The 22,640-nt window shown below is 43.0% G+C and overlaps 1 protein-coding gene across 2 annotated transcripts; it reads left to right on the forward strand.

Annotated features, from left to right (window-relative positions):
• Positions 1–6,093: 6,093 nt before the first annotated feature.
• On the forward strand, positions 6,094–12,507 carry FGF3 (fibroblast growth factor 3). Of its 2 annotated transcripts, XM_079309508.1 has the most exons (4): positions 6,094–6,882; positions 8,795–8,898; positions 11,931–12,064; positions 12,149–12,507. In XM_079309508.1, the coding sequence occupies exons 1-4, from the start codon at positions 6,633–6,635 to the stop codon at positions 12,261–12,263; spliced, it is 603 nt and encodes a 200-aa protein (XP_079165634.1). In that variant the 5' UTR covers positions 6,094–6,632; the 3' UTR covers positions 12,264–12,507. The 2 variants fall into 2 exon arrangements, with proteins under 2 accessions (XP_079165634.1, XP_079165633.1); XM_079309507.1 differs by having other exon boundaries at positions 11,931–12,507.
• The last annotated feature ends 10,133 nt before the right edge of the window (positions 12,508–22,640 follow it).

A 22,640-nucleotide genomic window follows, 5' to 3' on the forward strand; every position in this document is an offset into this window, starting at 1 on the left:
TCTTAGATGCACTATCTTGGGTACAGAATATCTAGAACACAGAATTAATCAGCTGATTAGTACCCTAATTAATGGAACTGCTATGAAAAAAGTATTTGTTAAATGCTGCAGAAGAGCACCAGAGGAACTGAGGCCACACCTGCTGATGTGGGATAACCAGTGGTAGGACAAAACAGGTGAATTCCTCCTTGTTGGCTTGGCTGATTTTGAGGATGTAAGTAGTAGCATTCTGCTTATATAAAATAGGAAGAAAAGATGAAAGGTAATGTGTGGGGTTTTTTTCTCAGCATCCTATTTCCTTTACAGAGTTCCAGGTCAAGCAAGAGAGATTTTTAATCCCCCTGTGGGATTAAATGCCCACTGTGGAAAGGGTCTGTATCAAGCAGAGGCCACTTTTCTGCTTGGCTAAGCCCCAGGGCCTGGTCCCACATTCTTCTCAATTGCAGACCCTCTGCGGGGAGCAAAACAACACTGATTCCATCCCAAACCTCTCCAGGTGTGTCCTGAGTGTCTCCCACCTGCCCCACACAGGTGGAACAGAGAGGTCATGGCCACTCTGTAACCAGAGAGGCCTGAGTGACAGAGGGTCTAGAGATAAACTCACAAATTTGTACTGAGGACCCTCAGGAGTTATTCATCGCTCCATTTTATTTCCTACCCAGGCTCTGATAGGTAAATGCAGGGAGTACAAGAAGGAAAGATCCTTTTAGCTTGTTCCCTCTTTGCATTACACCTTTCCCTTTCACCATTTCTCTGTGGCATCTTGGTGTGTGTGGTCGAGGAACACACCTGGGATCACTCCCGTATGACAAAAGCCTTGCTTCTTCCCCTGTGGGAAAAGAAAAATTCTGCTGAAATACACCTAAGGTACTAACTTTGTGCTTCTGTTGTTCTCTACATCAGCTTTTTTTAGATTTGAAAATTGCATAATCTTTCCTTGCCTGTATTTCTCCTGATTCTTTGGCCCTATTCCTTATCCCTTGAGACAGGAGGAACTTCAGGAGACTTTGCATTGTGGCCTTCTTAGGAGGACATATAACCATGGACAGAATTTTTGGAAAAACCCCAGTTATATGATTCAAACTTTGATCTGAAGTGGTCTTTCCAGATAAGTTTAAATGCAATGGTTGCTGATCATCAGAGTGGAGTGGATCATTCCTGGCACTAGTGTTTTCTCCCCCAGGGACAAATGTCCATTTTCCTAAGACAGTCACTTCCAGGTTTTATCCCTGGTGCTTGGGCACCCCATGCACAGACCTAGGCCTGACCCCTCTGTCTGTCATCTGATTTTGCAAAGTGTTGGAGAAAGAGAGAGATCTTTTATCTTTGGGTAACCCAATTCCAAAGATTTGCAGGGCTGAGTGGGATCGTAACAAGCCTGTGATTGTGAAAGCAATGGGGGGATAAATTCTAAAAGTAGTAGGAGATTTATATGAACAACAGGTCCTTCAGGCACAAAGTGCAATTTCATCATGGCCAGATATTTCTCTCAGGTGCACTAGGCTCCTCTGTAAATTGGAAGACTCTTTGAAGATGATTTCAAAAATTTGTGCTGTGTTACCAAAAAAAAACCTGAATAAAGTTTTTCCAAGATCTCAGGCTATTAAGTGATGATTGAGGTATCAAAGGTGTGAAGCAGGTATGCAAACACATTCTCTAGGTTATCACCAAATTACATTTCTATTGTTTTTTCCCTCCCTTTCTCCTCTTCTGGACTCCCCCACATCTCTCCAGTTTGGTTATGTTCGTAGCTGCAGTTTATAGTTCTGCATGAGTCTGAATATCCCCATTGTAGCCTGCTTTGAGCCTGCCACAGATCTGTCCAAGCCACGTGACAGTCATCTAAACTTCACCATCGCACATTTTTCTCTGTTACATTTCTTCTACTGTTTCCTTTGTGTGTTGTGCTGAAAAGGAGTAAGAACAGAGGATAAAAAATGGGTTTTTTGTTCTTTAATGTTGCTGCATTCATTGTTTTGAATATTTTCATTCAGTAAACCATTAAGAGATTATCAGAATACGACAGAAAATATTTTTTTTAGTAATACGATTGGGCCTGATCCAAATTCACCAGCATTAAAGAAAAGGCTCTTAGTGAATTCCATGGACTTTGAATGAAGGATTAGTCCCTCAGCCTTCAGACAGAGAAACTCTCTCCAGCTTTGGTAGGAATTTAGTAGGAGTAAGGAATTTAGGCTCTTGCATCTTGAAATATTAATAATGGCGACAACAACAATAATAACAACAACAATAGATCTCGATTATATCATGTTTTAACCAAAATAAAGAAGATTAAAACCTGTGAACTAATTTACTCTCATAAATGCAATATAGCAGTAGCTATCATATATATAGAATCACCTGTGTCATCCTTAAAGACCTCAGATTATTTTTTCATAAACTGCAAAAAGTTACTATAAAAATGAAAAACATTCCATAGGAGTGGATAAAGGGAAAAATTATTTCATGCCTTTTATGTGTTTCACATTTCTTTTAGAGCTTTCTTTCTATGTGCTTTTATGGGAAATTACCCATATCTTAATTTCCCCATCTGAACCTCAGAACCTGAACCTCAGAAGCTATGAATTTCCTCCCCAGAGCTTTCCTCCACCACTATGCCTCTGTCCTGCTTTCTGGGGCTAACAGTGTACAATGTAATGAACAGCATTGCCTGCCCCTACAGAACAGGGTAACATGATGCTGTGTGGTCTGGAAAGTCATTTAAAAAAGATTATATTGTTCGCGGGGTGCAGAATAACCCCACCAGGACAGCACAAAGGAAACAAAATATGGCTATATAGCCGAATGAAATCAATTGGATTTTAGGGGCTCTTCTCGGTCTCAGCAGGTGTGAGGGGGCTGAAGCAGGGAGGAAGGCTCCGCTTGGAAGATGCCACTAGCACATAGCAAACAAACACCTCATCAGCACCGCGCCTGTTTTCCTGTTTTCTTTGGGACCTTCCCATGCTCCGCAGCCAAGCTGGGATGGACTTTTAATTGGAGGAGAGCGTTTTTGGGGGGTATTTTCGGTTTGGGTTTTTTTTGTTTGTTTTTTTTTTTTTGTTTTGGTTTTTTTGTTGTTGTTGTTGTTTGGTTGGTTTTTTTTGTTTGTTTGTTTTTTTTTGTGGGGTTTTTTGTGTTGGTGGTTTGGTTTTGGGGGTTTTTTTGGGGTTTTTTTTATTTTCTTTTCTTTTTTTTTCTTGCTGGGAGCTCCACCCACTGCCTCGGTATTTATTGCTTTACAAATTGTGACTTCCTTCTGCTTCGAGTAACGGGCCGGTTATAAATCAGCGCTGGGTCCGGAGAAGCAGCACATCCTGATTCACAGCCCCATCGCTGCAAGATGGATGTTTGTAAAGTTTATTACAGCTTAAAATTGGCACTTTCAACGTTTTGCTTTTTTTTTTTTTTTTTTTTTTTTTTTTATGTTTACACTTAGGTAATACTTAAATAAAAATTGTATCTCCGCAAAGATCTTACAGGTCCATATCCGAATATATGTATATATATGTTCCTTCTCGGAGGATAATTAGTTCCGAGTACAAGTGTTTCACCTTCCTACAAGGATAAAAACTTCTGTCTCAAATACTCGCTTTTACCCAATGTCTTTGCAGGAGGAGGAAGGAGTTTGTAGCTGAACTGAGAGAAGCCTTCGAAATACTCCGTTAGCAAAAGAATAACAGATCCCTACCGCGTTCCATTTAAAACCACACACTTCGAGCGAATTAGAAGACCATTATCAGCCCTAATTCTGATTTAGTTACGTACGGTCTAGAGCTTCTTATGCCCACCCCACCCCACCCCCCCCACGCGAAGTGACAGATTCGAACAGCTCTCTGATTATTACATTGGGGCTACAAGGAGCTCTGGGGCGTAATTAAAAATATTTCCAGAATGACTCGGTAGACCACATCTGACGTCGCAGCCCCTGTTAAAATCAGACCACATCAAAGGGACCCTTTTTGTTTTCAAAAATGGTCACCAGACAAACTTAAAATATACAAGAGTGGACTTATGTTTTACCGTAGAGATGTTGAGTAGAGTGAAACGACTTCAGGCTGCTCGCTATTCAGGCCTGAGCCGAGTGAGACGAGGTAGTTACGGCCCTTTGATATTTCCGTGGGGGTCGGGTTCATTTCATTTGAAAGGGGGCCCATTAATGACAGACCTGTAAGCGTTGCACTCCCTAATAAAGTAGAATCCACATCGCTCGGGAAGCCTGGTTGCGGCAGATGCCCAGGGCGAAAAGATTTGTGGCTGATGGCGCTAATTATGAAAATGTGATCAAGATGGAAACAATTTGAGCAAAAGTCATTAGCGTGTTACTCTTCCACCCACTGGTCTTTGGGGTTTATTATTGCGGTGGGGGGCGGGAGGAGGATCTTGAGGGTTTTATTCAGAGCTCTAATGAAAATGCCCTGCGAATCCCGAACCGGAAAAAGTCAGCTGCGCATCCACAGGGCGATGCACCAGGCTCGGGACAGAGCCGAAATTTGCTCTAAAGAGATCGCTGTAATTACTGTCAGTAATTGTTTTTTATCTTCCATTCAAGCAGTGCCGGTGAAAGCATCTTTCAGGAGGCTCGTGACACGTTAAGAGTTATTTTTTCTTGCTGTCACAGTTGTCAGTTGTCTCGTAGCTCGTCAGAAGTTACTAGTTCCCAAGAGACGATTTACGGAGCATCCCCGAGAGGTTTTCCAGAGAGATTCTTTAAGGAGAGACTGAAGGATTTGGCCCATAAGCAACACCCCTCCAAATACTGAGGTCCTGCACGTTAAAGATTTTCGTATTTTTACTTGCATAAGTAAAAATAAGTAAGCTTTTTTAGCTTCCAATCAATACGCTGGAACCACTTGACTGCCTGGCAGTGGCATTGTAGGAGAACAGCAATAAAGGATTAATTGTACAAACATTTATCATCCCCAGATCAAACTCTCCTTGTGAGGCTGGGGCTTAACTTGTGGAGAAGAAAAGGGGAGGAAGGGTGGTAATGGTGGAGAGGGTGCTTGTGGAGTTTTTTATGTGTTTCCGTTTATTCCAGACGACTGTATAATGAAAATCCTTTTAGCCTTGAAGAGCTACTAAATATTAAGCACAGTTTAAAACGGGGAGTAGCTTTCGAGACAGTTTCGTCCTCCTGCCATTCCTTTTAGGAAAAGGTCGTACCCTTACCCTTATTTTCCCTCTAGTAAAAGCTTCCCTTTTTAAAGTTTTTAACGTGTAAGAAAATCCTCCTGCTCTTCATAGAAAGGTCTTTAAAAAATTTATAGACCTCTTCATGTTCACCACTTCCGGAAAAAAAAATAAAAATGGATTGATCAAGGTCAAACGCTCGAATTATGACATGACTCACTTCAAAGGTGTATTTGTGTGCCCTTCAAGCACATTAATACTAATTATCTCTCAAACACTTCCCCAAAACTCCTATTGCCTGTTTCAGATGCAAATCTAATTAACGAGCTGCCTTTCAGGGGCACGCGGGGACAGCGTAATTCACGGAGCTGTTGAACCTTTTGCCTTATTTATATTTATTTGTAGGTAGCTCTATCCTCATTGAAAGTGTTCGCAGTGGTGTGAAGCGACAGGGTAGCGAGGGCAGCTCCGCGCCAGCTAATGAGACTTTCCAGGCACCGGAGTTAAGGAAAAGGATTAGCTACAACTTCTTGCAAATGCACTCAGGGATGTACATCATAACACTTGCCAGGCCTTACTTCGTCTAATTTGGGAACGATTAAATAATGAAAGCCCTATCTACATAACGCCTATTAGTCGTAAGCGTGAGATGATTGATTTAGTAATAACTGTTTGCTCTCCTCACTGGGGGACACGCACATGCTGAGCAAATCCCGAGTGCGAGCCACGGAAGTGTTTTCTCCCCCCATCGCCTCCCGGAGAGCAGGGACCTGCACCCTCTCCCTCGCTCCTCTGCCTTTAACACGAGCACTCCCCAGAGCCGCCTTCCGAGGATGCTCCCTTGGAGCATCATCCCCCCGTTCGCAGAGCTGCGCGGAGGGCGGCGGCGCTCGGCGGAGGGTCCGCGGCTGCTCCGCTCTGCCGGCCCCCGTGCGGGGGTGTGCGGTGTGCGCGGTGGAGGCAGGGAGGGAGAGGGGGAGAGAGAGATGCTGTGTAATTTTATCCACGCTGCAGTCTGGGAGTTCACACGAGACTGATACCTTTTGCCTCCTCTGCTCTGTATCAATTGGTCGCAGATCAGGCTATTGTTGCAGGAAGCTCCTTTTATTTCTATGCTCCGTCGATCAACTATTTTCTCCACAGTCTCCTGCCGAAATCCAGTGGCTCCCTCCCTCCCTCCTTGCCTCTCTGCCTCACGCATGCCGTCTGTCTATCTGGAAATCCAAGGAGAAGGCTGATCACGGCAGCTCCGTGTAGCACAAACAGCTGGGACTCTTCGATGGCATTTGCCGATGTCTATTGATTTAAGTAAATCTGAGAGAGATAAAAGGGCCAGATCGAGGCTGATAAAATCTTGCCGATGCTGCGCGGCTCGAAGCAGCGTGCGCTCGGCATCTCCGGAGTGCTGCTAGCAAGACGGCTTTAATGGGACCCCTGGTGCCACTCGCTGCGAGCCTCGCTCTCCCCAGCAGACTAAGCACTGCGGCCACCATGCCACAATGGTTATAATTTGGATCTTGTTCCTGACTCTGTTACAGGAGCCGTGGTCCCCAGGGCGGGCCGCGGCCGTGCCCGAAGCCGCTGGAGCCGCCCCCCGGGCGCGCCGGGATGCCGGGGGACGCGGCGGCGTCTACGAGCACCTCGGAGGAGCGCCCCGGCGCAGGAAGCTCTACTGTGCCACCAAGTACCACCTCCAGATCCACCCCAGCGGCAGGATCAACGGCACCCTGGATAAGAACAGCATCTTCAGTGAGTACCGGGCCCACCTCGCCCCAGACTGCGGCCCCCGGGCCGGGCTGCACGGGAATGGGGATCCCTCGCCCGCATCAGTCGCGCTCTGTCCCGGCCCCGGCGGGCAGCGAGTGCTGGACGGGGAGGACGGGGCGGTGGCGAAGGCGAAGCCGCTCCCGCCTCCGCTGCTGCCCCGCGCTGCCCACCGAGGCCGCTGTGGTTCCTTGGCGGGGACCAGGGGCATCCCCCGGGGCCGGGGCTTTGGCCCCCTCCCCTGTCCTCGGCGTCCAGAGAGCCGCCCCACTGGCTCCGCCAGACGGTCCCGCAGCTCCCCTGTCCCGGGGCTGGCAGCACCCCAGGCCCCCGAACCGGGAGGGGACCTCCCGAGCTGGCCCTGCGGGGTGCGGAGACCCGACCGCCGGCGGTGGGTCGCGATCCCCCCGGGGAATAAGGAGACCCCCAACCCCCAAATTTCCCGACGGGGACTGCAACCCTGCCCTGCGCACCCGCCCGAGCTGTCACTTGGCCTCACTGCGCCGGGGGCCAGCCCTGCGCCAGCCCGGCCTCAGCTGGGCATCTGGGGCCCGGCAGCTCTCCGGAGCCGATCCCGGGGCTCTCTGGTGCTGCCCGCCTGTCCCCCGTCCCGTCCCAGCTTGGGGGGCTTGAGCTTCCCCCGGCGAAATTACATCTGTCCCGTCTGACATGTGCCGGGCAGTGGCGGTAATTAAGATGAAAGCGGATATGTCGGGAGTGAATGAGTTTGTGCGAGGGCGGCAGGAGGGAGAAGAGCGGGGCTCAGCACCAGGGGACACCCCGGAGCTCCCGCACCCAGCCCGGGCACGGCCCGGCCTCCTCCCCGGCCCCGCCACCCCAGGATGCGTAAATCCCTCCTGGTGATGGCACACACAGATAGGGAGACCTCAGGGATCTGTCGGAAGTCCATAAAGGAAAACCACTATTTCCTAGAGAAACCCCAGCCTTGCTGTCACAGCCTGGAGGAGGCATCCTCCAGCAGGGAACCGATGCCTAATTCAAACCAGCTGTGCCAAATCCAGCCCAGCTCTCCCAAGCCAGCAATCCAGCTCTGTATATGAGCAGGGCCCCAGCTCTGCCTTCAGGGTTTCCAAAAGGCAGCAGTGGGTTTGGGTGTCAGGGTCACCACTTGTTTCCAAGCACTTATAGAAAGTACAGAGCCATCAGGCCATGGCTGGAGAACTGAAGGCAGGGTTTGACGGAGCCTGATGGAGCTGTGCACATACAACAGGATCTTCTGAATAATTTGTGCCTCCATCAATGTCCTGGCACTTTTGGCTGGACATTTGGGCAGGTATTGCACCAGTGCCTGTAACACTTTTAGTGTTGCAGGACCCCATCTTGGATGGCCTGAAAATCTCCTTCCTTTTAATTTGTCTCAGACAGTCATACAGTCCTTGTCTGGAGGGCTGCATTGGGCCTAAATCTCAAGATCCTTTCATGATTATATACATGGCTTTAAAATGCAGCAGCCTTGCTCCATTTCACCCACTGGAGACTCCAGCAAGAGCTTTGTCCTTAAATGGGTGGCTTTGTGACTGGCTTCAAAAAGTCAAGAGCTCTTGTGTTCCTAAGCATTAAAGAGGATTTAAAATTTTTTATACACATACAGGATTAAGTGAACCTCTAGTTCAATGTCAGATCTTTTTAATTTTTGAAAGAGTTGAATCTCAATCAGACATCTCAGGATTTATTGTCCGCCTTGTCTCAAACAATTCCTGCATCATCCTTGCTTTGTATTGTTTCTAATAATAATAATAATTTCATTCACATGATTGCCCTGATGCTTATTGAGTAAGTGGTAGCTGTGAGATCACCTCCTCAGGTAAGCCGCCATGCAAATGTACCTCAAAAAATCAGACCTTAGCAATAACACATCTCCTAATTCTGTTTCTAGGTATTCTGGAAATAACTGCTGTGGACGTTGGAATCGTTGCCATAAAGGGCCTGTTCTCTGGTAGATACTTGGCCATGAACAAGAGGGGCAGACTTTATGCCTCAGTAAGTTTTACTGAAGCCTGGCATGTGCCTGTCATTTCCCATGGGGGCAACAGGTCTAGTGGGGAGCACTGATTTCTTATAAATCCACATTTATAGAGAAAAGTAATGCTACAAGATGTTTTTGCCTTACTGCCTGGACAGCTTCAGGTATGTGGAATGTCAGAATTGTCAAAATTTTATATGGATCTTGGATGCTGGCAGAGACATGTCAGATAAAGAATGTCCACAAGTAACTGAGCATTGATGCTATAGGAGAGCAACCTCCTGATGGGAGTTTCTTTGCACAGAGCTTTTGGTTGGGCAGTGGAAGAATTTGCAGGTACTAAAGAGTAGGGCTATAGCAATGAAAGCAAGAAGAAGAAGGTGCAAGAAGATAAAGGTGAAAATAAACACCTTATTTTACTCCTTTGACCTAATTGTTTTCTTTGATCTGTGAGATAAAATCTGGGGTGTGCTGATACAAGTGAGAGCCTTACCTTTTCAGCCCAGACAGTATTTCCCATGAGTGAATTAAATATTCCAGCTTAGACTTCTTCACTCTCAGGGACATACCAGGGCACATTTGTCAGTGTGTACCATACACATTATCTCCCTACTTGAATTTCTTCCACTGTCTTTGATTACATCCCAGCAATCTTATGATCTCTCACTGCAGGACAGCCAAACTGTGCAGTTTCCCCATGAATCCTGGGGCATGGAAACAGGTTTGAAGAGGGGAAATACAGCTGAGGTGAAATTTCTTCCCTTCTAGAAGTCATTAGATGTAATTCTGTTGATTTGAGCAGCGGGACATATCCTTGAGAGATGTGATCTTTTCCCATAAGAACTCAGCCTAGGTGACACAATCAATTCTCTACCTATCCAGTTTGACACATTTAACTCCAGCTCTTCAGGAGTGTTCTAACAGTGTTTACAGCCCAGTTTCTGTAACGTCTCTCACATGATACTCACTGATTAAGGGGCCTGTGTGTAAAGATGAGGGTTCTTTGCTGCTGCAGGGAACCACACCGCAAACGGTTTTGGCAAAGGAAAATGCAGCTGAAGAGGAATGAGGGCATGGTAGCTCTGCTTGCCAGAGTTAAGGCTGTCCAGTTGTATGCTTCTGGTTAATATTCTGATTGAAATGAGTACCTTTTCCAATGGACTTCCTCCATGAGTTCGGAGCCAGCATCTGCCCCAAAGAAATTATTTGGGAGGATGATTTTTTCAAGTTCTTTCTCATCCTTCTCTCTTTCTTCTCCAAAATAGAGGTTTTTCCCTTTGGATTACTTAAACTGAATTAAAATAAGACTAAATAAATTCTGAGCAAAAAGCTCTTCTCCTAAAGTGCAGAAAAGCCAGGAGCAGGATAGCTCTGAGACTCCTTCTCTCCTGTACTTCCCTTTCTGGTGAGAGGAGCATCAGGCCATCCTGAAATTTATTCATCTGCCTCGTGCCAAAGAATATCAGCCATGGAAGGTTTCTGTATAATTTGAAAAGATAATTTGTCCACTTCCAGCTCAAGTCTGAGAGAGACTGTTTCAGACTTGTTTTTCAGAGCTGAGGTGCAATCCACAGAAAGCTATTCCACCCCAGCTTTTTTCACAGGAGCAGGAAGGGGTGAGGCCTCAGCTCAGGAGAAACTTCCTGTCTTTGCTTGCCTGTCCAACAACTTTACTGATATCACTGGCCCAAGACCCTGTGCAAAGCCCCTGTTTCAAAAATCTGACTGATTCAGGGATAATTATCCAGGGAGCATTTTATGAAGTCACATTGGAATAACTCCATTGTGCCTCGGTTCACCAATTTTCCCATGTCAACAATATGGGTTTGTTGAGCCTGCAGAATTTCTTTGTGCCTTTAGAAGATTGTGGTAATCCTCTTGATTTATCCTGTGTGATAAACCCTCCCCAGGCAGAAGGGAGGCAGGCAGCAGGACAAATCCACCTACATCTGGGGCTGTGTGGGCTCCAGCACCACAGCATCTGAAAACCTTTCAAGGAAGGGCGCTTCCGTTTCACAGCTGGGAAGCTGGGACATGTGGAGTCTTTTAAAATCTTGTTAAATGCCCATCAGTGTTTCTGGGGAGTGAACAGCATTAAAGATATGCTGTTTGTGGGGTCTGGGGTTTTTCTGGCCCCAGCCTGGTTACGTGTGCCCTTTCCACACCCTCCAGAAAATGAAAGATAAAAACTTATGGTGGCAGCTCCCTTCTGCCTTTGTGCTTCACACGTTTTAGATTCTGAAATCTTAATCCCACAGGTGGAGCAAGGATGGGTTTGGAGTTAAGGAAAGATGGACACTGTGGGGGGTCCTTTGTCTGTGCTGGTTCTCCTGCTCCTGGGGAGGGGGAAGGAGTTCCTTATGCCAGACTTTTGCACTTATGCCAGACTTTTGCAGAGATGTGTCTTAGTCAAGCAGCAGGTGAAAAGGGGCAATTTTGGACAGGTCATGTGAAATGTGAGCAACTGGGTCAAGTGCATATTGTGCCTTGCAGTTTGTGATAAAGGAGCAGCCCGGCATTTTGGAGGAACACCCTGGTAGGCAGAATGCACTTTCATTTTGTTATGCTGACAAAGAAGCTCCATAAAGGTGTGGTTAACTGCTCAAATATTCTTTCTGAACTGGTTGTAACAGGCTACAAGTATATCTAATGGCTAATACACCAATTCAAGAGACAAATTTTACATTACACTGCACAATTTTATCTTTTCAATAGATAGCAGAGGTTGATAGGCAGCAATTAAATCATCTGTTCAGTTCACAGCTGTATTAAATTCATAAGCACAAAAAAATTACAGCTGAACAATCAGCAGAACTATTCACTCCTATTCACATGTTGTATTTTGTTTTCAGTTTGGTTTTGGGCCTCTCCTGGGGTCTCTGATGCACAGGGTGTGCTCACACTGCTGACAGGGAGCACCTTCAGGCTCAGCACTTCCCTCCTGCCTTTTGTAACACCAGCCTGAGGTTTTTTTATCAAGTGTGTTGCTGTCCTTGTCCTAAAACGAGGAGGGTCTGGCTTAAGACTTTTTTTCCTGTTTCCTTTCCAGGAGAGCTACAACTCTGAGTGTGAGTTTGTGGAGAGGATCCACGAACTGGGTTACAACACCTACGCCTCCCGTCTGTACCGGACTGTCCCCAGCAGGGCCAGCACTAAGCGCAAAGCCAGCGCTGAGAGACTCTGGTATGTCTCAATCAATGGCAAAGGACGACCCAGGAGGGGCTTTAAAACCCGCAGGACACAGAAATCCTCTCTCTTTCTGCCCAGGGTGCTGGATAACAAGGACCATGAGATGGTCCGGCTGTTCCACACAAACGAGAAATTCCAGGAGAGTCTCCTGAAGGCCCCGAGCAAGAACCAGCGCAGGAGGAGAGGACACTGATGGGCTGGGGGGAGCTCGTGCTGGGAGTGGGAGGGACTGAGAGCCTTCAAAATGCTACTAAAAAAACTAACAGCTGTGATTGTGTGGGAGGCATTAACATGGACAGGTTTTATACACTGTGTAATATGACCAAAAACCACATTGCTTTCTTTTAGCTATTGTAGGATTGTTACCTGTGGGGAAAGAGATTAGAGATAAACTGAGGAACATTCAAAAGTAAATTAGCTGGATATAATAATTTCGTCAATGGCTTTCACTTTTCCTTTTCTTAAAAAAAAAAAAACCAAAAAAAAACCCAAAAAAGAACAAAAAAAAAATTTCAAATATTTTCATTCTAACTTGCCATAGGCTATAATCCCAGTGATGCTGCCTTCCCAGACCTTATGGCTATTTAACACTTACCAAATTTATGTCCACAGAGAAGGTATAGCACTTTCATGGCACTTCTGGCCATAAGAGGCTACATTCTTATTTTTACATAATACAGGAGTTAGAACACCGGTGGTTTGTTTCTTTTAATTTACATGTATGTATTTTTATTTTATGATCAGCCATTATCAATTATAATTTTTCCAAGACTGTCCAAGAAAAACAAGATTATCAGCTACTTCAAACATTTCAGTAGACCTACACATTACCAAATTATCCTTGATTTTGTTAAACTAAAACTCCAAGATGCCTGACCTTGTCATTTAAATAAATCAATGATGGGGAAATGTAATTTGCATTGGTCAGACTTTGGCATTATAAATCTGTTTACCAACAGATGAATCCTCTCTTAGAATAAGACTCAAATGTGAATTGAAAGAGAGTAAAGTCTGGCTTGGATACTGGGAGGGAATTGTTCCCTGTGAGGTGTTGAGGCCCTGGCACAGGTTTCCCAGGGAAGCCCCATCCCTGGAAGTGTCCAAGGCCAGGTTGGATAGGGCTTGGAGCAACCTGGGATAGTGGAAGGTGTCCCTGCCCATGGCAGAGGGTGGAATGGGAAGAGATTTAAGGTCCCTTCCGACCCAAATAATTCCATGCTTCCATGGGTTTTCTGCTGTGATTCTGGAAGTTAACTTCTGCAAAGCTGAGGGGAGTCCCCATCACAGATTCTAATTTGAGCAAGGGGTTAAGCTTTAAACATTTTTCTTGGCTTCCAGGAGTTGACAGAGTAGCACAGAGATTGAGATGTGCTTGACAAACTCAAATAATGGTAATTTCAAATAATGGTTTGGGCTTGTGCTGTTCATTTCCCAGTATTAGGCTCTCATAGTGGAGAGCTGGAGAAAAGAAAGACTTCACTGAAATTAACACTCCATCTTGAATTTAACAAATGATCTGTAAGTTAAATCTGACGCTATGTAGAAACAGACAAGTGTGAATCCCATTCCTGGTCATATCGAGAAAAAAAATATCTCTGTGGGCTGCTTTTGAATATGCCTGTTTAGATGAGCTCATTTACAACTAGGTAGTGAAAAATATTCTGTTCATCAGGAAGCGAAATCTGTGAGAGAAGTAAGATAAGTCCACAGAATGAGGTGACCAAGCCTAGGTTTAGCACTGCTTACATACCTGTAAAGGTAAAACCAGAAATATACCAAATAATGTGTTCTATTCCTTCCACCCTCCTATCTTTTCTGTAGTATTCTAACAAAGGAGGAAACTATGTTTCAATAAGAAAGTCAAAGTTCCTTGATCTCTGTTCTTTTTCATACTGAAATAATGTAAAAAGGTCCTTAAATGATGTACATTAAATAATGATGCACACAGAATAGACCTGGGCTTAAAGAAGAATATGGAAAACCATGACCCATGTTCCAAAATTATCCTGCTTTTAAAAAATAACCAAAAATAGTGACAGAGTCTTGACAGAGTTAATCAGGCAGCCTTGTGTCAGGAGCTGCTGTGCAAAGAGGAAACAGAGAATCAGATGACTGGGCAGGAGAGAGGGAGCCCTCCCAGCTCCCCAGCTCCAGGAACAAAATGCAAGGGAAGGAAAGTGTCAGCAAGCCCAACTAGCACGAAAAGATCACATACAAATAAAGGTTGAGAAGCTTCCCTCATGTCTAATTTCTAAATAAATAAATGAAAAATATTTATTTTTGACCTCTTTCAGATTTACTCCACGTCAACTTGTAATAAAACCAAGATCCATTCTCAGTTTACTCTCCCCTAAAGTTGCTGTTGTAAAGTTAATGACTATTGACTGCTTCGGGTATTTTTGATACAAATCTGATGGTCTGAAGAAAATGAACAAATTCCTGTTTCCCATAACACGAAGATGCATCTTCACCCCTGCTCCAAGTCCATCTCTTATCAAAGGTGTATTCTTCACTCCCAGCCTCTCTCAAGGACAAGTTTTTTGTGCTGGCTATATCCCTTGCTTTGCTGTACCTCTGTTGTTATAAATTTTCCCCCTCATTCTTTTCTCCTGCCTCTCTTTTCCTGATGGTCCAGTTACCTGCCATAAGTGATTAGCAGGTATCTGCTGTGGGTGGTACAGGAATATCACTAACTACAAAATACCTGCTTACTCCTGCCTTTGTTTAGAGTTGTATTTCATGCTTGTAGGAATATTGTTTTAACCACTTTCCCACAGGAAATCACAATGAAGTAAAGCTTAACACATTAATTAAATTCTTATTTCTGTGTTAGTTTTTGTCCCAACAAAGCCTCAAATACTAACACTGAAAAAGGAAGGAGAGGGGATACAAAAGAAAAAATAATTAACTCATTGGGCACAATGGTATTTTAATTACTGTAGGTAATTTATGATTTTCACATCAACCTGAAACAAATTCATCCGCATTCTTAGGATTTTTCTTTGCTCAGTCTCATTGCAGAAATTCAAAGGAGATGGCTTTGGGATTTGTCTGTTCTTTTTTTCTATCTTTTAAGAATCATTAATGTTCTTGTTGAAATGCTTTTCATTACAGACATTCATTGCTTAATATTCTTTTGGCAACCTTGAATTCCACACTTCCCAGACACTGACAGGCTGAAATCCTATTCATGATAATAATCCCAGTTGTATTCTATATCCCATTTTATTTATTTGGACCAGAATTATAGGGGATACCTTACAAGAGGAAGTAATTAGAGCTATTTTCTCCTTAGGATTAAAACATCAGGATGTATCTCCTCTTTTAAAAGTTCCTTGAGTGAATCTATACCTTTCCACTGTACAGACTGTTATCAGGATTTTTTTATTTTGTCTTTTTTGAGGAAGATGTAAACTTTACCCCTTTGGGGGCTCCAGAGTTTCTGCAAACTTTACATACTCCAGAGCACAAAGCCATTGTTATTCTCACCCTGGAGCCATGAGAGGATGCTCCCCACAAATTCATTGCCTTCTCCTGGGCTACTTGCTGTAGATGACCCTGTTTCAGGAGAGGACTTGGATCAGATGCCCTCCAGATGCATGTCCATCAGCCTGTCTGTGATTCAGTGATTAGCTCTACTTCATTCAAACTGATTATTAGTTTGCCCCCACGTCTGGATGTTGAGATTCCTGCTGTGCATTTTCGCGTCCAGTTCCCTGTCCCAACCCTTCTGATTTCTCTCCATTCACAAACACTCTTCAGTTTGGGATCAGTAATTCTCCAGCCCACTCTTAACAATCTGGTGCACTGTCTGCTCTCTTCCTTACAACCACTTATTGCACATTCAGTGGAGTTGCCCAGTTGGCTGGTATGAACAAGAATTGAGCAGCTCATGTATGTACCACCAAAAACTATCTTTTCAGGTTACTCTTCTGCACAATCTCTTTCCCACACTCTGCAAGGTACTTTTTAATCTCTCTCACCTCCTCCCCATGGCAAAAGTCTTTCCATGGGTGCTATTTATAGGACTCATAGAACCATTTCCTCACAGTTTTGTACTGTTTAAAAGCATTGTTCTGTAGAAATTGTACAAATTATGCAATTTTTTTTTCACTTTCCCCATCACTGATACATTACTTGTACTGGGCTTGAACGTCATTGTCTTTTCATGTGGCAGAGAGCAGTGTATTGAGGGGTTTTAGCAAAGTTTTCATTTACTTGCTTCCAGAAAGAAGATACACAGCCTGGTCTGTAACTTCTTGATTTATATCTGGAACAGATTTTTTGGTTCCCTTAACCCTTGCTTTAGCCCATCATAGCTTTGTTCACCAATTTCATGTAAAATATCCTGGTCTTTGGTGATTGTGTTGGGATTTTTATGGCTGTGTCTTTGTAAAAAGCAAGAGTTGTGCTTGAAATATGAATAGTTCCCCCATGCCGAATAACTAAGTCACAAGGCAGGAATTATTTCAAAATTTACTCACACCTTTTTTTCTCTGCTTTCTAAGCATGGATCTTCCTTCTCTTTGAGCATCATTAATTTGCCATCCTGAGATTATATTCTGGTAATTCTGTGATATTTCTGGCTCTTCGTTTCACCACTTTATAAAGGTCTGATACTCGTTTCTACAAGCCCTGCTCCTGTTTCCTGTTTGCCTCAGCAAGAAGAGTAGTATTTGTATTTGGAAACTGTTTCACAGTTATTCCTTCAGCATTTAGAAGAGGGCCTGGTGACATATCTCAAGGTAATCTTATTTAATTACTGAGAATGTACATAATCTGTTTTTCTCAGTCATCACAAGCATGAAAATAATGTTAGAGGGGATGTTTTGTTCATACTTTTAAAAGCATTAACCAGCCCCAAAACCCTCTCTGTTTTGAGTCCTTTTGTGAGCTCTTGGATTTCCTGCTTTACTTCCTGACATTTCCACTTTCTTCTCTGCTTTTCTTCTACAGATGTACAACCCTCTGGAAAACAATAGCCAAAGAAATCCCTTTGGCCACACATGTCTTCCCTTTGGATACTTGCATGGGCCTGGTTTTGGCATGGGGCTGGTGTTAGTTCAACTATTCAATTGACAAGGCTTAAGTGTTTCTTATAATTGTCTGAATCGAGGATGTGGTTACACCCCCAGCTTTCAGAAGGTTTTCTCCCATACAGAGCAGTTCAGGATTAAAAAAATCTCTACAACAAAACTGTTACAACACACCAATATTCACTATCATATCTGCGATTCACAACTCTGTAAATATGAACTCAGAAGAGCAGAAGAGTAGATATATAAAAATTGTAGCCAGGCAGGACAATATATGCGATATCACAGAAAAATGCCTTTGAAAAAAGTCTCTGAGTTGCATAATGGATCACCCTGGCAACACTGAGCACTGACATCTAAAATCTCCTTCAGACCTAAACAATAACCTCAGAAAATATAGCTGTTAACAACAACAATGAAAACTTTGAACATTAGTGCTTATTTGTATCAGATATAAAGCACAAGATTCTTCATACTTGTATGCCTGTGTATCTCATGGAGTTTTCCTCTGGAGAAAAAAAAATGTATAACATTAAAAATCAGGAATCCTTTTTCTGGCCTCAAAAGCTGAGGGAGAGCACTAAAAGAGAAGTTTGCAATGTACCTCCTCAAAAATGAATACAGACAAATTGAGCCAAACCTTTCTAAGTTTAGTCATAATAAAATCACTGATTGCCACATTGATACAGCAAAGACATTTACACCTTCGGACCCAAAGCAAATGAGATTTCACATGATTTTATACTCCTGGAATTGAAATGCTTCAATATTAACTTCAATATTAATTACCAATGACATGCTGAAGGCCTTGTAAAGAGAGGCATTCAGTTAGGACAGCTGTTTATACATTGTTGATGTGCAGAATTGTTTTCTAAGAACCAAAGGATATCAGCTTCTTACCCTGCCAAAAAGATTTTGATAGGAATTTCTGAGATTTGTCTTATCAAAACAATAATCTGTGCACTGAGAGACCTTACTGAAAACTCTTTTACTCCTTCTTGGAATGGAAAATATTTTCATTGATAATAAATATAGCATCTTTCTACTGGCCACAAAAGAAGCATATTTTAGCACACAGCAAAGAAGCCTTTCCAGCCCAAACTATTCCATGATTCTCTGTGGAGTTGTAATGGAAAAGGGGAAGGATGCTAACCTGTCAAAACCAGAAGCCTGCAAAGGGTATCTCCCATTGACTCAGATCTTGGCAGATATTCCTGCATCTTCTGGAGCTGAACAAGTGCATTTGAAATGTCCTCAACCATCCCTTGGTTACTTCTGGTCTCCTCCACTGTACAGATCTTCAGGGACTGAAGAATTATTGTTTTTCCTCTATTCGGTTAGTGGCATTTTTAAAAATGATCATGGACTCCTAGCTGCTGCCAAGGGCATTTTTCCAAGCAGTGAATTCCTTGATTTCTTCCCAGGAAAACTTAGCCACAAATGTGGAGATGAGCAACATGAGGGAGGTCCACTTCTTTGTGGTAGTTTCTCATGTATTTTACTTGCTGGTGTATAACCTGAGAAGGTACCTGGGATGGAAAATGGATGTTGTCACCCACATCTATGATGTGGACACAACCCTTAAACACAAACTGACCCAAGGAAGGAAACATTGCCAGCTGCAAATGTCCCTTTTTTATTGTGGCCATTAAGACGACAGCAAAAATAAGTGACCAGCTTTTAAAATGTGAACAAATTAAAACCCAAGATGCTTCATAAATAAAAGAAGATGCAAAAGTATCTAGGAGTAAAACTTTGACTTGAATTTGATTATTTTCCTCCAATTTTAGACCTTTTTTTTTTTTTTTTGGTAAGCAAAATGTGCCTTGCTTTTTGAGTATGCTCAGGAAAGAGCACTGCCCATAAGGATGGTATTGGAAAAGTTTATTTCAGCATCATGAATTAGCAAAGCTGAGGGGAAAAGAGAGTAGAGTATGTATGAAATCCTAGGGAAAATTTGGAAACTTGTTCTGTGAGAACTAAGTAATACAACAAAACTGAATAGCTTGGATAAGGTAGCAGTCCTTTAGTCCACATATCCCTATTCTCTTTTATTAAAGATTTGCTCTTTTCCTCCTTGGATTTTCAGAGGTGAAATGCTTTCTATAGGGAGAGAATGCATTGAACTGATTGATCTTTATTTCTTTTTAAAGCTATCCTAAACAGTACTTTGAAGTTTGCAAGTTCAAATGTCTCCTGTTTCCTTTTGGAAGGTTTGAAGGATTTGAAGGAAGGTTTGAAGGAACAAGCAGATCTATAATTAAAGAGCAGTTGATAGTAACTGCCCTCTTTTGTGAACATTCTTGGGTCACCTCCAAATTTAGATGCTCGAAGAGAACTGTCCCATTTTAGTCCTGCAATAGTTCAGATGCCACCAATGCATAGCAGAAGGGAAGCCTTTCTAAAATCCAGGGAACATCCCCTTTTTGGACACAAAACATCAGGGTTTTTGTTCAAGGTCTTCACTTTACAGGTTAAAGAAAAACCTTTTTTTTTTTTTTTTTTTTTTTTTTTTTTTTTTTTTTTTTTTTTTTTTTCCCCACAGTATCAATCCTAAATGCTGTGGTGTTTTTATTGCTAAAATGTGTGGCTTTGAAGAACAATGAGGAGAATTTAGATACATTCTGGTGCTAATGCAAATGTAAGAGACACAGGACAGTGGGGGTGGCTGCAGAGCTCCCAGAGGATCCAGCTCCTGTGGGATGTGCAGTTTTACCAGCTTGGAAATATCTCTGGCACCAGGTGCTTGATTTGCAAATTTTTGTCTTAATAGAAAGAAAACTAGGTCTGATAGTATCAAAATATCACAAGATTTCACACTTTAGGCCAAAGGTCTGTTTCATTTGGAAATGTCCTTTTTCTTTCATTTGGAAATAATCTTTTGTTGGAAGTACTTCTTATAGATTTGGTTATTCTGTCCAAAAATACATAGTATGTGATAATCAGCCAATAGTTTGTCTTAAAACAATTGTTATCTTTAGAAATTACTCCTTCCATGAATTTTGGAGGGAGAAACAGGCTCATTCGCCAAGTGTGACCAGAATTCTGTGTCTTTAGAAGATTCATTAAGAAAGAATTGACAGCAGGTCACGGCTTCACCTTCCTTTTGTGTTTCTATGAGGAAAAGCCACACAAAAGTTACTTTATGGAGCCAGAAATGAGGAGCTAGTCTGAAAGAAGTGCCCTGAGACAGTGTCACCAGAGGATAGGTGACACACACTGCTGGGCACAGCATAGCTGTGATCCTGCATGCCTGCTTTACCCTGCAGACATTGGCAGCTCACAGGCATATATTGCTCAGACCTTGAAACCAACTGAAAATTATTCTTAAATCCTTAGACATTTTTTCATGGCAACATGGGTCTAAAACTACAGCAGCAGAAACTGAGTTTATTTGTGTGCCATAGCCTGTCTGCTCCAAGTATCTATTGCCCATTTTCAGTAGTGCATATGGAAAGAAAGTCCTCAGGACCAGATTAACTCTTTCTTTCCCCAGTTCTGAATGAAGAATGCAGCTGTATTTCTAGGGTTTTACTGGAAATATGTTCAAAAATAGCAACGAAAACTGAGATTCTCTCTTGTCTTTCCAGAAGGGGACCAGGATGGTAAAACAAAGCTCTTCAGAATTGAGTCAGAGAGGTCTAACATGACATTAGAGAAGTTAGACAAGAGTTTGCTTTCTTGATAAATCTTGGAGGCAATCTAGGCTATGTTCTGCATGAAGAACATGATGGTTAAACAAAGGAACAATTATTCTTTATTTTAGAAACTAGAGAAGCATTTGGTAAAAAACTGTGGAAGGACCAAAAGACACTTTGTGCCTCTCTTCCATGCAACGTTGGTAAACAGAAATGGAAAGGTGACATAGACAGGTAAAAATGCAAAGAGAGAAAAGAAAAATACCCTTACACATTGAGCTGCTCTTGTGGGGCTGTTTTCTCCATGAGGCTGATGGAGAGGAAAGAAGAAAAGAAGCAGTGGCTGCTGAGAAAGAAAAAAAAGAATAAATTTAGAACACTGTCCTGGAGACTCTGCCAGATGAAGGCCAGTGAGTTTTTATTCTGCACACACTCTCAGGACTAAAGCATTTTATCTGAGACAACCAAAATGCATATTTTTGCACCAGTGATGTCATCCACTTTTCAGTGTGACACTTCGATTTCACCTGTTTATGAAACAAACTTGTACTTTGTATTTGGCCAGATGGTGGTGACGAAACAAGTATGTATTTAATGGATGCAAACCCATGTTTTGGGGGCACGTGGGTGCTTGCACTAGGAGGCACCACAGGAAGGGAAATTCATGTTATCCGGGAAACGAAGGGATGAGGCTCTTGGAGCCCATTATGGCAACTTGGGCAGGAGCCCCAGAGCAGTCCTACAGGTGCTGGAGGGAGCAGGAGCTGGCACAGATCTGCACAGGCTCCACATGTGCTGATGGGGAGCTAAAATAGACCAAAACAAACCATATACTAAGCCAAGAAAAAAAAAAGCTGCTCCCATCCCCACTGGGTATTGCAACTGTGCAGGAATCGGGGCAGTAGAACCAGAATTGCGTTTCAGGAACTGGTTCAGCTCAACAACCCCAGTGCATTTCAGCTGTTCCTCAGCCTTACTGGAAACTTAGCACAAGGCAGCATCTTCAAATAATTCTGCATTTCAGAGAGGAGGTTTCCTTGTTCCTGCAAAGATACAAACCTGCCAAGAGTTCCAAGACTATTTGGGCTATGTGAGATTTCTTTCTCCTTTTTGCTTCCAACGAAAGCAAAGGTAGGTCTCTCCCTTTCTAAGTGATTTTTGTGCAAATCTTTGCATAACTTCAGTACACTTGTGAGAGGGGAAATGGTTTTGAGCCAACTGAATTAATTGCAAACTGTTTTAATGAGTTTAATGGGTTCAGCCACTGAATCTGAGTAACAAGGGTTTTGAATAACTGAGATACTTTTCAGTGTAAGCAATAAATGCCAGGGATAGAACTGTATTATAGGCAACAGAGACTATGACTGAGCTCTGGATAATCAAGATTCTACTTTGTATCATGTATACTTTGGCAGCAGCTGATTCCTGTAGGAATAAGAAAGTAAGAACATGTGCAAATTGCAGCATGACACTACCATTGTAACCCCGTCAACAACTTCAAGGTCATCATTAGAAAATCCTTCAGCTTTTTTTTTTTTTTTTTGCCTTGTTACACATGGGTTGTTAAGATTTATTGCAATTATTGCTAGACAACACCTGCTAAATGTCAAAAAATTCCTGGGAATCTTCAAGTGTTTTGCTAAGGCAAAACCACACCTTTAACACCACTTTTGAGAATTCAGCCTGATGGAATACAGTCAAATCTCCACCAGCTCAGGGTATTTAACAATTCTGATTCTATGATTTGATCGTGTCCTAAAGTAGAAGCATAACCACTAATGGTGTTCAAATATATTTGCCCTCCAGACAAATTTATCACTGCTTAAAATGATCCAATTTAGTTTCCTGGGATTCCTGATGTATTTCATAATATATTTCATACTCTGAGTAAGTACC

The sequence above is a fragment of the Erithacus rubecula genome (genome assembly GCF_903797595.1).
Source record: "Erithacus rubecula genome assembly, chromosome: 6".
Taxonomy (NCBI): Eukaryota; Metazoa; Chordata; class Aves; order Passeriformes; family Muscicapidae; genus Erithacus; species Erithacus rubecula.

Coding starts and splice junctions, on each gene's coding strand:
- FGF3 (XM_079309507.1), top strand. CDS start 6,633: ATGGTTATAATTTGGATCTTGTTCCTGACTCTGTTACAGGAGCCGTGG. Junction 6,883..8,794: donor GGATAAGAACAGCATCTTCA/GTGAGTACCGGG, acceptor TTCTGTTTCTAG/GTATTCTGGAAATAACTGCT. Junction 8,899..11,930: donor GGGGCAGACTTTATGCCTCA/GTAAGTTTTACT, acceptor TTTCCTTTCCAG/GAGAGCTACAACTCTGAGTG.